This window comes from Geotrypetes seraphini, chromosome 11 (genome assembly GCF_902459505.1).
Source record: "Geotrypetes seraphini chromosome 11, aGeoSer1.1, whole genome shotgun sequence".
Taxonomy (NCBI): Eukaryota; Metazoa; Chordata; class Amphibia; order Gymnophiona; family Dermophiidae; genus Geotrypetes; species Geotrypetes seraphini.
This window is the reverse complement of record NC_047094.1, coordinates 66,726,291-66,739,620: the sequence shown is the minus strand read 5'-3', so window position 1 is coordinate 66,739,620 and position 13,330 is coordinate 66,726,291. Positions and strand designations below refer to the sequence as shown.

The 13,330-nt window shown below is 41.5% G+C and overlaps 1 protein-coding gene across 1 annotated transcript in view; it reads left to right on the top strand.

The window, feature by feature from the left end:
- Window positions 1–13,330, top strand: part of LOC117368842 — a 211,742-nt gene that overhangs the window by 170,060 nt on the left and 28,352 nt on the right. The window contains 2 exon segments of the mRNA XM_033962586.1: window positions 613–891; window positions 13,102–13,239. Of these exon segments, the coding sequence (XP_033818477.1) occupies window positions 613–891; window positions 13,102–13,239 (417 nt within the window).

Below are 13,330 nucleotides of genomic sequence, written 5' to 3'. Positions count from 1 at the left end.
GTAAATTGTAGCCATGCCAAGCTATTTTTTTTGCCATTTAGATTCAATTTTGTAGCTCTACTAATAAATTGCCATTCTATTTTTCTCAAGCATTCTGCTCATAGTTGTTTTCTTTTACACTGGAAATTTCTGGGGTTGTTTTTTTTTTAAGTAAGGAAAAATATAGGGCTCCTTTTACTAAGGTGCGCTAGCGTTTTTAGCGCGCACACAAGATTAGCGCGTGCTAGCCGAAAAATTACCACCTGCTTAAAAGGAGATGGTAGTGGCTATTGCGTGCGGCATTTTAGCGCATGCTATTCTGCGCGTTAAGGCCCTAACGCACCTTTGTAAAAGGAGCCCCTAGTGTGACTCAGAAATGCTAGATTAGATTAGATGTGTCCATGGTTACTGAGATGAAGATTTTGATATTGACGTACATCTGATCTTAAAGGGTTTTCCTAAAACTAATTTTCTGTTGCTCCCTTTGGAGGCCTGTGTCTAAGAGATCAGTCTCTTTCTCTCTCTCTCTCATTTTCCTCCCATCTCTCTTTCTCTGACTGTCCATTATTCTGTGCACCTCATAGACTGAATTATGAAAAAAGATTAATAACTGTCCTATTCCTTGGATTGCAGAAATTCTGGATAAGCCCAGTGTCACAACCAGCCTCCCTCATCCCACAGAGCACAACGACTCTGTAACATTAACATGCGTAACCTCCAGCTCTACTGAAACAATCCTGTGGTTCAAAGACAAGCAGAGTCTCCCATCTAATGACAGAATGAGCCTGTCTCAAGAGAACAGAACTCTAACCATATCCAGAGTCTCCAGTACTGACTCAGGAAACTATCAGTGTGAGGTCATGAACCCCATTAGTCGCAGTACAAGTGACCCATTCACCCTGAATGTTAACCGTAAGTAATTCTAGCCGCATCTCATCTTCAATTCTGGCTTTCCACTCTCTCACTGACTTTGATTCATTTCAACTTTTAATTTTTTGTTTCACATACTTTAGATGGAGCAATAAATATGAAAATTACCCCTCAGTGACCCATAACCAAAGCTGAAGTCACAACTAATGTTAGATTGTGTGATCAATTCTGTCCCAGCTCCTAATTATACCGTGACTTTAAATAGTTCTACAAACATCACTTTGGGGAGTTATTCAGAATGATTTTGGGGTTCATTATTGGGGTAATTCCTCCAAATTGGATTTATGCATTAAAAAAACTTTTGTTTATTCCACTACCAAGAAGATATTCAGTGGAGTTCAAGACAAAAAATATTCAAAATAATGGGGGGAAAAGAACCTCAAAAGTATGGGCCTAAACGGTGTACAGACACTTAGGGCTCCGTTTATGAAGGTGCACTAGTGTTTTTAGTGCACGTACTGGATTAGTGCTTGCTATAGCGCTTGCTAGCCAAAAAACTACCACCTGCTCAAGAGGAGGCGGTAGCGGCTAGCACGCGGGACACTAGCACGAGCTATTCTGCGCATTAAGGCCCTAACGCACCTTCGTAAAAGGAGCCCTTAAATAGTTGCACTATCAATCACTGGACCTTAAAAAAAAAACCTCATACTGAATCTTCAGTCTTTATCAATATTCATTTAAAAAATCATTTCAACTCATAATTCCAAAACTTTTTAAATAATCAGAAACAACTTAGAAACATAGAAACATAGAAATAGATGGCAGATAAGGGCCACGGCCCATCTAGTCTGCCCACCCTAATGACCCTCCCCTACCTTTACTCTGTGAATAGATCCCACGTGTCGCTCCCATTTGGCCTTAAAATCAGGCACGCTGCTGGCCTCAATCACCTGAAGTGGAAGACTATTCCAGCGATCAACCACCCTTTCAGTGAAAAAGAATTTCCTGGTGTCACCATGCAGTTTCCCGCCCCTAATTTTCCACGGATGTCCTCTAGTTGCCATGGGACCCTTGAAAAAGAAGATATCGTCTTCCGCCTCGATGCAGCCCGTGAGATACTTGAACGTCTCTATCATGTCTCCCCTCTCTCTGCATTCCTCGAGTGAGTACATCTGTAATTTATCTAGCCATTCTTCATACGGGAGATCCTTGAGTCCCGAGACCATCCGGGTGGCCATTCTCTGGACCGACTCCAGTCTCAGCACATCCTTGCGATAATGCGGCCTCCAGAATTGCACACAGTATTCCAGGTGGGGCCTCACCATGGATCTATACAATGGCATAATGACTTCAGGCTTACGGCTGACGAAACCCCTGAGTATGCAACCCATGATTTGTATTGCCTTGGATGAAGCTTGCTCCACTTGATTGGCAGCCTTCATGTCCTCACTGACGATCACCCCTAAGTCTCATTCTGCTACAGTTCTTGTTAGGATCTCGCCATTAAGGGTATAAGTCTTCATGAATTTTGGCTGCCCAGGTGCATAACTTTGCATTTTTTTGGCATTGAAGCTGAGTTGCCAGGTCTTAGGCCAGCGCTCCAGTAGGAGTAGGTCATGCATCATGTTGTTGGGCATTGAAGTTTTGTCCGTTGTGCCTTTGCCCACAACATTACTTAGTTTGGCGTCATCGGCGAATAATGTTATTTTACCACGGAGTCCCTCTGCCAAGTCCCTTATAAAGATGTTGAATAGGATTGGGCGCAAGACCGAGCCCTGAATATCCAAAGTTTGAAGCCCGTATCCAACGGATGTCTTAAAATAACTGGTTATTGAAGTTATGCTATGAGATTCAGATGAACGAGAATTAATAGTGTAGCAAAGGATGTAATTGATCAGCTTGCATCAGTTTGACTAGGGGTAGGTAATTCCAGTCCTCGAGAGCCGGAGCCAGGTCAGGTTTTCAGGATATCCACAATAAATATGCATGAGATAGATTTGCATCTCAAAGAGGCAGTGCATGCAAATCCATCTCATACATATTCATTGTGGATATCCTGAAAACCCGACCTGGCTCTGGCTCTCAAGGACCTACCCCTGAGTTAGACTAATTAAATCAGGGGTCTCAAAGTCCCTCCTTGAGGGCCGCAATCCAATCAGGTTTTCAGGATTTCCCCAATGAATATGCATGAGATCTATGTGTATGCACTGCTTTCAATGCATATTCATTGGGGAAATCCTGAAAACCCGACTGGATTGCAGACCTCAAGGAGAAACTTTGAGATCCCTGAATTAAATCATGCCTTATTTTTTTCTCTCAATTTATGTTCATAAAAAAGGATTTGCAACAAGTCAAGAAATACTGGTAGTCATGCCCTCCTAATACAAAACAAATGCAAATGAAACTTAGAATCTGCCAGTTACCAAATATGACCATATGTGGATTAAAAGGAAGAAAAACTAAACATTTCTAGGTTATACAGTCATATTTAAAATAAGCATCAAAGTAGTTTATAATTGCAATTAAGAGAGGGGAGACCAGGGTAACCTAACTGTAGACAAAACTCCCTAAAAGGGACAGTACAAATTTGCTTATCAGAGCAATGAATAAATGTCAAGGTACGGAATATGGATGCAGCCAGCACATAGGGCTCCTTTTACTAAGGTGCGCTAGCGTTTTTAGCACGCATTGAAGATTAGCGCACGCAAACCACGTGCTAAATGAAAAATACTAATGCAAGCTCTATGGAGGCGTTAGCGTTTAGCCCATAGTTAAAAGCAATCAAAATGATTTGAAGAGGGAATATTCTGTCAAAAGTGCCCACTCATAGGATGGCAGCTTTCAATGCTCAGAGAGTTTATTATTCTGGAAAATAAAATGTCCAGCCTTCATGAATTATTCAGATTGGTTAAGAAGTTCTGAATGACTTATGTATCAAGTCACTAGCTTTTGTTATCCCCGTATGTGTATTTTAAGTTTATTCTATTCTATTTTTATTGTTAACCACTTACGGTAGATGCTTGATAAGTGTTATATCAAGAATTGAATAAACTTGAAAACTTGTGAAGCCTTCATTATCTGTTCCATCTGTGGAGGCATTCTCGGAGATTTATGAGAATAAAGTGAAAAATATTCTTGCTAAAATAGGTAGAGGATTGTCATCTTCTTCTTTTTTTTTTTTTTAGTTCAAAATATTTTTATTGATTTTATAGGTATAAAATAAACAGCAATAGGCTTCCGAGAAAGCCCAACAAGAAAAAGAAGTGACAGCTCCTTTCAAGTACATCACCACAAAAGATAATATATCGGTAACAAACATATAAGCATCAAATAATACAATACAGTCTTCTAGCCACAATAAATAGCAAGACAGAGAAGTTGATAGGGCAATGGATGTGCATAGGAAACCATAATTTAAGCAAATATAGAAAACATATAGCTACAAAAGCTATGTAAAACCAATTATCATAAATGTTGAAGGGGTCACTAATGAGTCCTGAGAATTCAGTAGATAATAAACACCAATTAGAAATGCAAGTGAGTAAATCAATTAGATGAATGATATTATGCTGGTAAAGGTCTAATAGATATTAGTTCAAAGGTCTTGAGTGCAGTACTCCAATAGTATCGACCATGTTTTATTATAAGTGGATAGTGATTTAGAGCGTTCTGCCAAATGTCGTTCATATTTAACATGAAGACAAACTGAATTCCACCAATGAGTGAAGCTGAGATTAGAAAAGTCTTTCCAATTTTGCAAAATTAATTGAATAGCTAGAAATAACAAAAGAGTCAAAAGGCGGTCATGATACAAAGATAAAGGTGAGGATAGTGCTGAGGATCCCAGAATTAACACATCTAATGTAAAGGGGTCATTAATAAGAAAAATTTTGGTAATCACATTCCAAACAGAGGACCAAAAAATCTGTAAATGGGGACAATCGCATATCATATGTCGTAGAGAGCCTTCTGAGGATTTACAAGTCCAACAGGAGCTATCTGAGGACCTCTTAATTTTGGCTGTTTTGGAAGGAGTCCAGAAGGCTCGATGGTATAGAAAAATTGCGGATTGTCTATGGGAGGCAGAGTGGAGCGATTTAAAAATTCTGGTCCACAGTTCCTTCCAAATATGATCAGTTAATGGAGACTGCAACACCATATCCCATTTAATCAGGGAAGCTGGGATTGCAGAGAAACATTTAGAATGCATAAATTTGTACCAATTAGATGATTGGCCTTTGGAGGCAGTGAAGGAAAGAGCCAGAGAGTGTAATTCTGAGGTGGTATGAAGAGATGCTGGGGAAGGGTACCTCGCAATAAGACAATGGTGGAGTTGAATCCATTTGAAATATTGAGAAGGAGGAATATTAAATTTGGCCATGATATTTGAAAAGGTGATCCATTTGTCATTATGCAATAGATGGGAAATATGCCAAATTCCATGCTGATGCCAAGTTTTCCATATCATCACCGCATTGTCTATCTTAAGTTTGGGGTTATGCCAGATTGGTGCAAATACTGAGTCTATCAATTTCTTGTTTGAGAGGGAGTCAATATGGTTGAGCGCCTGCCACGTACTCAACAATATTGGGTTTTGTTTTGCCGTCTGGGGAAGAGGGATAGCAGGAGCATGATGCAAAATATAAGAATCAACGATAGCAAACTCCAAAGGTAACCAAGTAGGAGCCATACGCATAGACTCCTAATTCAGCCATAAGGAGCCCTGAGACATCAAAAATGCATAGTGATATTCGCGAAAGCTGGGAAAATTGGCCCCACCCTGCTCCTTAGAACATTTCAATTTACGGAGTGCAATCCGAGGCTGCTTGCCTTGCCATAAAAAGGAAGAGAGTAATTGTTCAATGCGAGAATAGACCGAATGGGGAAAAAGAAAGGGGAGCATACTAAGAATGTAATTGATTTTAAGAGTGATCATCATGCGTATTGTAGATAGTCTACCCCACCAGGAAAGATTAAGGGGGGACCATCTAGAGGTGCAAGAACGAATAATAGAGAAGATATAGTCTGAATTAAGTCGTGAAGTGGATTCAATAGAGGGCCCAAAATACAGACCGAGATATTTGATCTTGGAGGGGGACCAGATGAAACCGTATTGGGAGGAGTCAGATACAATTCAACGGCAACAGTTCAGATTTATTGACGTTCAATTTGTATCCAGAAACAGCCGAAAAGCGGTCAATTTGTTCAAGTACAAAGAGGAGAGACTCCGGAGTGACGTAGAGAAGAACATCATCAGCATACGCCGATAGTTTGACTGAAAAGTCATTATAGTGGAAGCCATCAATCCGAGAATCATTCCTAATGGCAGATAAAAGTGGTTCAAGGGCAAGATTGAAGAGTAAGGGAGATAGGGGACAGCCCTGCCTCGTGCCACGGGACGGAGAAAAGGGTTGTGAAAGATGTCCATTGATCATAATACGTGTCGTCGGGTGAGAGTACAGAACTTTAATCATAGATAAGAAGGAATCAGGGAAGCCATACCAACGAAGGACATGAAAGAGATAGGGCCATTCAAGACGATCAAAGGCTTTTTCGGCATCTAGGGCCATAATTAAGAGTCTGTCTGAATGAGATGTGGAATGATGGATAATATGAGACAATAGTCGGGTATTATTAGAAGAGTAGCGATTATTTAGAAAACCAGATTGATCTGGAGAAATGAGAAGAGGGAGAACAGATTGTAGATGGGAGGCGAGGATCTTGGCAAAAATTTTGGCATCGACATTGATTAGTGAGATGGGGCGGTAATTTTTGACATCTTGGGAGTCCTTGCTTGGTTTAGGGAAGACAATGAGGGTAGCTTCTGTAAAAGAACCTGTGGAATGACCTTGATTACATAAAAAGTGAAAGAAAGGCAGCATGTGTGGAAGTAAGATGGGTAGAAAGACTTTGTAGAATTCAATTGTAAGGCCATCGGGACCAGGAGATTTGTTTGGAGCCATGGAGTTAATGGCATCCGTGAGTTCCTGGGAAGTGAAAGGAGAAGTAAGTGAAAGAGTATCAGTCAGAGAGAGAGAGGGGTGTGGGAAAGACAGGAAGGAGTTGAGACTAGATAAAGAGGAAGTGGTTTCAGAAGAATAAAGATCTTGATAGAAATTATGGAAGGCGGAAGAGATGGCTGAAGAATCTGTGGTAAGTTGTCCTGCGGGGTCCTTAATAGATGATATGGTGGTCTTCTCTTGGGATTTTTTCAAATAATTCGCGAGCAGGTGGCCGGGCTTATTATTATCTGCGTAGTAAGAAGCAGCCTGGATAAAGATAGATTTGGCGGCAGATGAGCTCAATAAAGAGTTATATTGGAGTCTAAGGTTACGCAGAGTAGTCAGGGCCGGAATATCAGTAATGTCTGAAATATGGGTAGCCTCCGCTTCACGTATGCGAGATTCAAGATCTCTTAAGACTTGTTTTCTAGAGGAGTGGAGTCGAGCAGTGAACTGAATTATCGTCCCACGTATGAAAGCTTTGAAGGCGTCCCAGGTGGTTATCCAATTGGAGTGTGTGGGGATATTAAAATGAAAAAATTCTTGGATGGCAGCAGTGATGCACTCAGAGAATTGGGCCTCAGCGAGGAGAGAGGAATTGAACCGCCATTGCCTACTGCGAGGTGTAAGAGAAAAGTAAGAACAAGTCAGGGCAATAGCAGCATGATCAGAAATTGTGATGGAGTGAATATCAGAAGTGGTGATGTGTGGTAAGATAGTTGCACTAGCAAGAAAATAATCAATCCTTGAATAGGTAGAGTGTGGTGCTGAAAAAAAACGTAAATTGATCGTGGTCTTGGTGCTGCAGTCTCCAGGGATCTGTTAAATGAAGCTGGGAAATAATATCATGTAATGCGTACCAGGATTTTGGTTTCTTGTATGAGGCATGTGATTTCCTGTCCTTGGAGGGATCTAAAATAAGGTTAAAATCACCTCCAATAATAATAGGAATATCAGGATCCTGTAAAATATGATTAGCCAAATTATGAAAAAATTCAGGAGAATCTAAGTTTGGAGCATATATATTAATGATACGCAATGCACGATTGGATATAGAAAGTTTGGTACTAACCCATCTACCATAAGTATCATGAGAGCTGGATAATATGGAGATGGACGGGTGTTGCTTAATTAGAGTAATAACACCATTCTTTCCATTTAAAGCAGGGGAAAACAAAGGTGAACAAAAACCTTGTTTAAGAAACTTACTTGATCCAGAATCATTAAGATGAGTTTCCTGAAGCAGAATGATATCTGCTTTAAGATCATCAATGTAAGACAGTAATTTACGTTTTTTCATCACATTATTAAGACCTTTGACGTTTAAAGAGATTATAGATAATGACATTGGAAGCAAGGAAATGTATTACGCAGTAGGATTGAGGTACTTGTAAGAACCATACAAATTTTGATTGAGGACTCATAAGCAATATATATGACAAGGCCAGAAACAATAGAAGCTGTATGCATCATGAAAAACCAATAGAAAGAATAAATAAATAGAGTAAAGGAGTAGGAGGATATACCTGAAAGGAGGTGAGAGCCAAAAACTGTGGGTGGCCGAAGAGGGGACAGATAGCTGAGTGAACAGACTCAGCAACCAGCTAAACAGTATTGTGCAAGTAGTAGCTCTGAGTGCACACTCATTTAACAAAGCAAAAAGCAACAGGGTCAAAAAGTTCAAGTGCTGTAGCAAAGTGAAACGTCTGAGCCAACAATGGCTAATTAACAGCAATCAGTGCAAACATGTGAGTCAGCAGAGCAATGAGGCACATCTAATGGCTAGTAAACTAAGATTTCCACCCAAAAGAAAAAGAGAGGAAAGAAAATAAAACACCTTTAAATAGAGCAGTGGTTTTCAAACCAGTCCTTGAGACACACCCAAAGGGGGGTTGGGTGTGTGTCGGTTGGGCGTGAGAGACTGGGCATCTCTCCCACTGCTGGTAGTGTGTGTCTGTTGGCAGCGGGAGAGCATGGGCAACTCTCCTGCTGCTGAGGAGGAATTGGGGGTGTTGTTTGGCAGCAGGAAACATTGGGCATTTCTCCCGCTGCCTGGGGGATGTCGGTTGGGCGGGAGAAACTGGGCATCTCTCCTGCTACTGGTAGTGTGTGTCAGTTGGCGGCAGGAGACACTGGGCATCTCTCCTGCTGCCAAAGGGGGCTATAATACAGGCGCTCAAGAAGTGTGCTTTTACTACTCCCACTAAAAAATAAAATAGACTACAATTTATGATTCTTCATGTGATTTTTTATTTTTTTCCATTAGCCACAGTCAAAACACACGCCACAAGATGCACTTTTAACAGTGCTGTCACTGTACCAGCACTCCCGGACCAGTCGCTGATTTTTGTCACCAAAAGCCAATGGTGCTCTTGAAGAATAGCTTGGTGATTTTTAAGAATCCACTAGAGTGCTCATTTTAGTATTGAAGAGCCCATTTGAATGGCAGTGTCAGAGACTGCTAGAAAGCTCACTAAAGACCGCAATAAGCCACTTTGATAATCCGCCACTAAAATGCATGCAGGCTAAACCGTCTGGAAACCAGTTTAGCAACCGAATTAAAGCTTTGAGAATCTGGCCCCCATTGCACTTTCACATAGGACTGCTGTTTTTTGTTTGTTTGTTTTTTTTACCATTTAGCTATGTTATTGCTCTTTTAATGCAAAAATTTACATGACTAATCAGTGCCTAACTTCAGGTGTGCTCTTTAGAATTAGGGGGTATGTATTGCATTATTGTTTATGATTAGACAGTTTACTATATTATGTGTTATGCTGCCATCTGCTGCCATTTCTAGGAAACTGCATTTGGTGGCTGGTCCACTGTCATGGGACACTTTACCAGGTTCTTTAAGATTATGTAAAAATTTGAAATCATTTGAAATGCTGTTAAAAACTCATCTGCTTTTAAAAAGAGTTTTATTAGAATGAATGATCTTAGTAGTCGTATATCTGTCCTTTTTTCTTTAAAGGATATTCTGGCTACTAACAGTTCTGTAACAGTTTTGTAATATTTGCGATGTATTGATGTGATAAAATATGTACATATGTTTTATTGTAATCCACTTAGCAGAATAGAAAATTTTAAAATACAATAAATATCCACTCAGTGGTGGTCTGGGCCTGATTGAAGCATAGAAACAGAAAATGGAAGTATAAAAAGTCCATACAAGCTATCCACCAACTCATAGGCAGTAGAACGCTGTTTTGTCAGGGGACCCAAGAGCTCCACCCTAGCCAGCAGAATCCTGTGGCACCGCTCCCAACTTCCCCACCCACCTCCTCCCAGTGCTGTACTTTAAATCTTCAAGCAGTCACCGCACTGCATCAACAAGCAAGCCTGCCCCTGGAAGTAGAATGAAGGGTTCAGGTCAGGCCTGCTCTTTGACACTGTGTGGTGACTGCCCGACAATTTAAAAGTAAAGTGCCGGCAGGAGAGTGGGTAGGAGGAAAACCACCGCCGACCATCAATCCTTGGTGAAACCAAGGCTCCTGTTGCCTCCCCCGTTCCGATGCCCATGCACCAACTGATCCTCTCTGCAATCCCTTCCTCTCCCTTAAAAGTCATCTGTGCTTGTCCCTGCTTTCTTGAATTCAGACACTGTCCTCATCTCTGGGATATTGTTCCATGCCTCTACACCTTTCCCATAAAAAATAGTTCCTTTGATTACTCCTATGTCTGTCCCCTTTCCCCTTTATCCTATGATCCCTCAATACAGAGCTTCCTTTCAACTGAAAAAGGCCCGCCTCCTGTGTGTTTATGTTACAAAGCTATTTAAATGATTCTATCATATATCTCCTCTCCTACCATTCTTCCAAAGCATACATATGGAAATCTTTATGTCTATCCCCATATGCTTGATGACAAAAATCACCGACTATTTTAATGGCTGCCCTCTGAAACAACTGTGGACCAACTCCAGAACTGCACACACTACTCCAAATGAGGTCTCACCATAGACTTATACAGAAACACCATCATCTCCTCTTTCCTGCTGGCCATGCTTCTCTTTATGCTCCCAAGTATCCTTATAGCTTTTGCTGTTGCCCTTTAAAATCTCCTTGTCTACCTTAAAATCATCAGATACAAATGCCCCCCAATTCCAATCTTTTTTTGTGCATAGAATGAATTTTTTGTTTTATTTCTATATATTACCTTGAAAAGTGGACTAACGTGGCCACCACACCATTTCACTCACTCATTAGGAAAGTCACTCACTCATTAGGAAAGTCACACTGATTTGAAGGCTCTCTCATACTCTTTGAGCCCTTCTCTCACTCATTAGGAATGTGTCATACTCATTTGAGGACTCACTCTCACAGATTCTGAGCCACGCTCATTTGAAAATTTCTCATTCACACTCTTTAAGCCGCTTCTCTCACTCAATAGAACGCCAGTGCCAGTGCCACGTTCCTGATCACTGCTTTTATGAAAGGGAAGCCTAAGAGAAGAAAGGCCCAAATTCACTAAGCAAACCGATCGTGTACCGATCGGTTTGCGACCCCTTAGCGACCCCGGCCCGATTCACTTACCTGTCTTCCTACCATCCTCCGATCCGCACATGCAAATGAGGGCAACGGCTTGCAAAGTAGGCAGGGATGCGATTCACTAAACAAAACCCTGCAACACCGACTGGGCTGGCCGATCAAAAAAAAGCGACTGCTGAGGACCAGTCGCTGAAGCCCTTTGCGACTGCCTTGTCTTCTGCAGCCCAGCTTTCTGCCCTGTCAGCCCCGAAGTTCTGCCTGCCCCGAACTCCTCCAGCCTGATCTCTCCTGCCGCCCGATTCTCCCACCCTTCCCTGTGTGTGCACAAAACCCTTCCCTTGAGAAGAGGGAACAGTAGTAGGGAACAGTAGTGTTCCGGCGGGTCTCTCTCAAGCCTCGTCCCGCTCCAGCACAGCCAAGATCGATTCCCTGTAGTGCAAGCCCGTGGTTTTAACTTGCGGGCTTAAGCGGATTAAAACCACGGGCTCCAAACATCCTGTTTCACATTCCCTTTCCAAAGTTAAGTTAAAAAAAAAAAACATCCCCAGCTCAATCGGGCATGCGCAGACCATCTACAGAGGGTCTGAGCATGTGTGTGAATCACAGTGATCCATGCAGGCAGATGGGGGCGTTCTTCCAAGTCACTCAATCCTCCATTGCCCCAGGTACATTAGATAGATTGTGAGCCTGCCAGGACAGATAGGGAACATGCTTGAGTACCTGATTGTAAATTGCTTAGATAACTTGATAGGCAGTATATTGTCAGCCTAGCTATCGCTACCATTCAGCATTTTTAGTTGGCATTACTTATGTCAGCGAGGCCTATGGGAAATTATATCAATCTGACTCTGGCATGGGAATGCAGATAGACCCTGAGTGCAGGGAAACTGTTTTAAGTATCCCTGATATGTTTTAAGTTTCCCTGATTGAATCTGACTAGCTAAAAGGTGTTAATGTCTGATTAAGAAGGTGTTTAGGACAATGGCCTGCTTGAATGGGACAAAGAAGCCAGAGGCTAATCCCATCACCATGCTTGCAGGTATCTCACCCTCTTTAGCAATTAAATTAACCATTGTTTCAAACAGTTTACAAATTCTAAACAGAAAGATACTGGGGCATACAGGTTTCTATATTGAGCCAAGGTATAAAAGCCTCCTCTCTGCAACACACATCTATCTCTCTTTCTATCTAGCTATCTCTTGGCTCTTGGCTTGGCACTCTTTTTCTTTCTTGGCTCTCCCTCTCTCTGTCTATCCTTCCCTTTATCTATGGAACACGAAGCTTAGACCATCCCCCTTTTCTCTTTCTCTCTGCCTTTCCCTGAAACTTCACGCTTCCTTCTGAACTCTGTAAGGCAGGGAAACTGCTATGCTCTCTATTTAATTGTAATGCTTAATTGTAATGATTATAAATATTGCTTTTCTGTAAGATATTTCTATAATATATTCTTTATATAATCACCTCTGGTTGTGCTCGTTTATTCTACTTCCTGGTGAGTCATCTGTGAGGGAACTGAACCTGGGACCTGGCGTTGGTCAGTACGCCTTTTCACTTAACCCTTACCACCATACATTGGGGGGGCCACTAACTGAAACTGACATATATAAATACCTAATTTAAAAATTATGCGTATTTGGAGAGAAGGGAAGGAATGTACTTAGGTGGAATGGGGGAACTGGGTTTTTGTTTTTTTTTGGTGCAAACTGAAATTGTTGCCATTGTTTATTCTGCTCTGGTAACCTTCAGGCCTGTTATTTTTCCAGCATCCCCTTCAGGACAGCCCGATACATCCTTGCAGACTACAGTAGGAGCTGCTATTGGAGTTCTTCTCGGTACTGCTTTACTTATCACCTTAGCTGTTCTTTACAGGCGAAGCAACAACTGCTGGAGAGGAAAATATGGTAAGTACCTCCCCCATCCTCTAAACTTTGATAACTAATTTTGTCACAAAGCAAGAATCATACATAAAACTGATTCTCCATTTGAAAACCC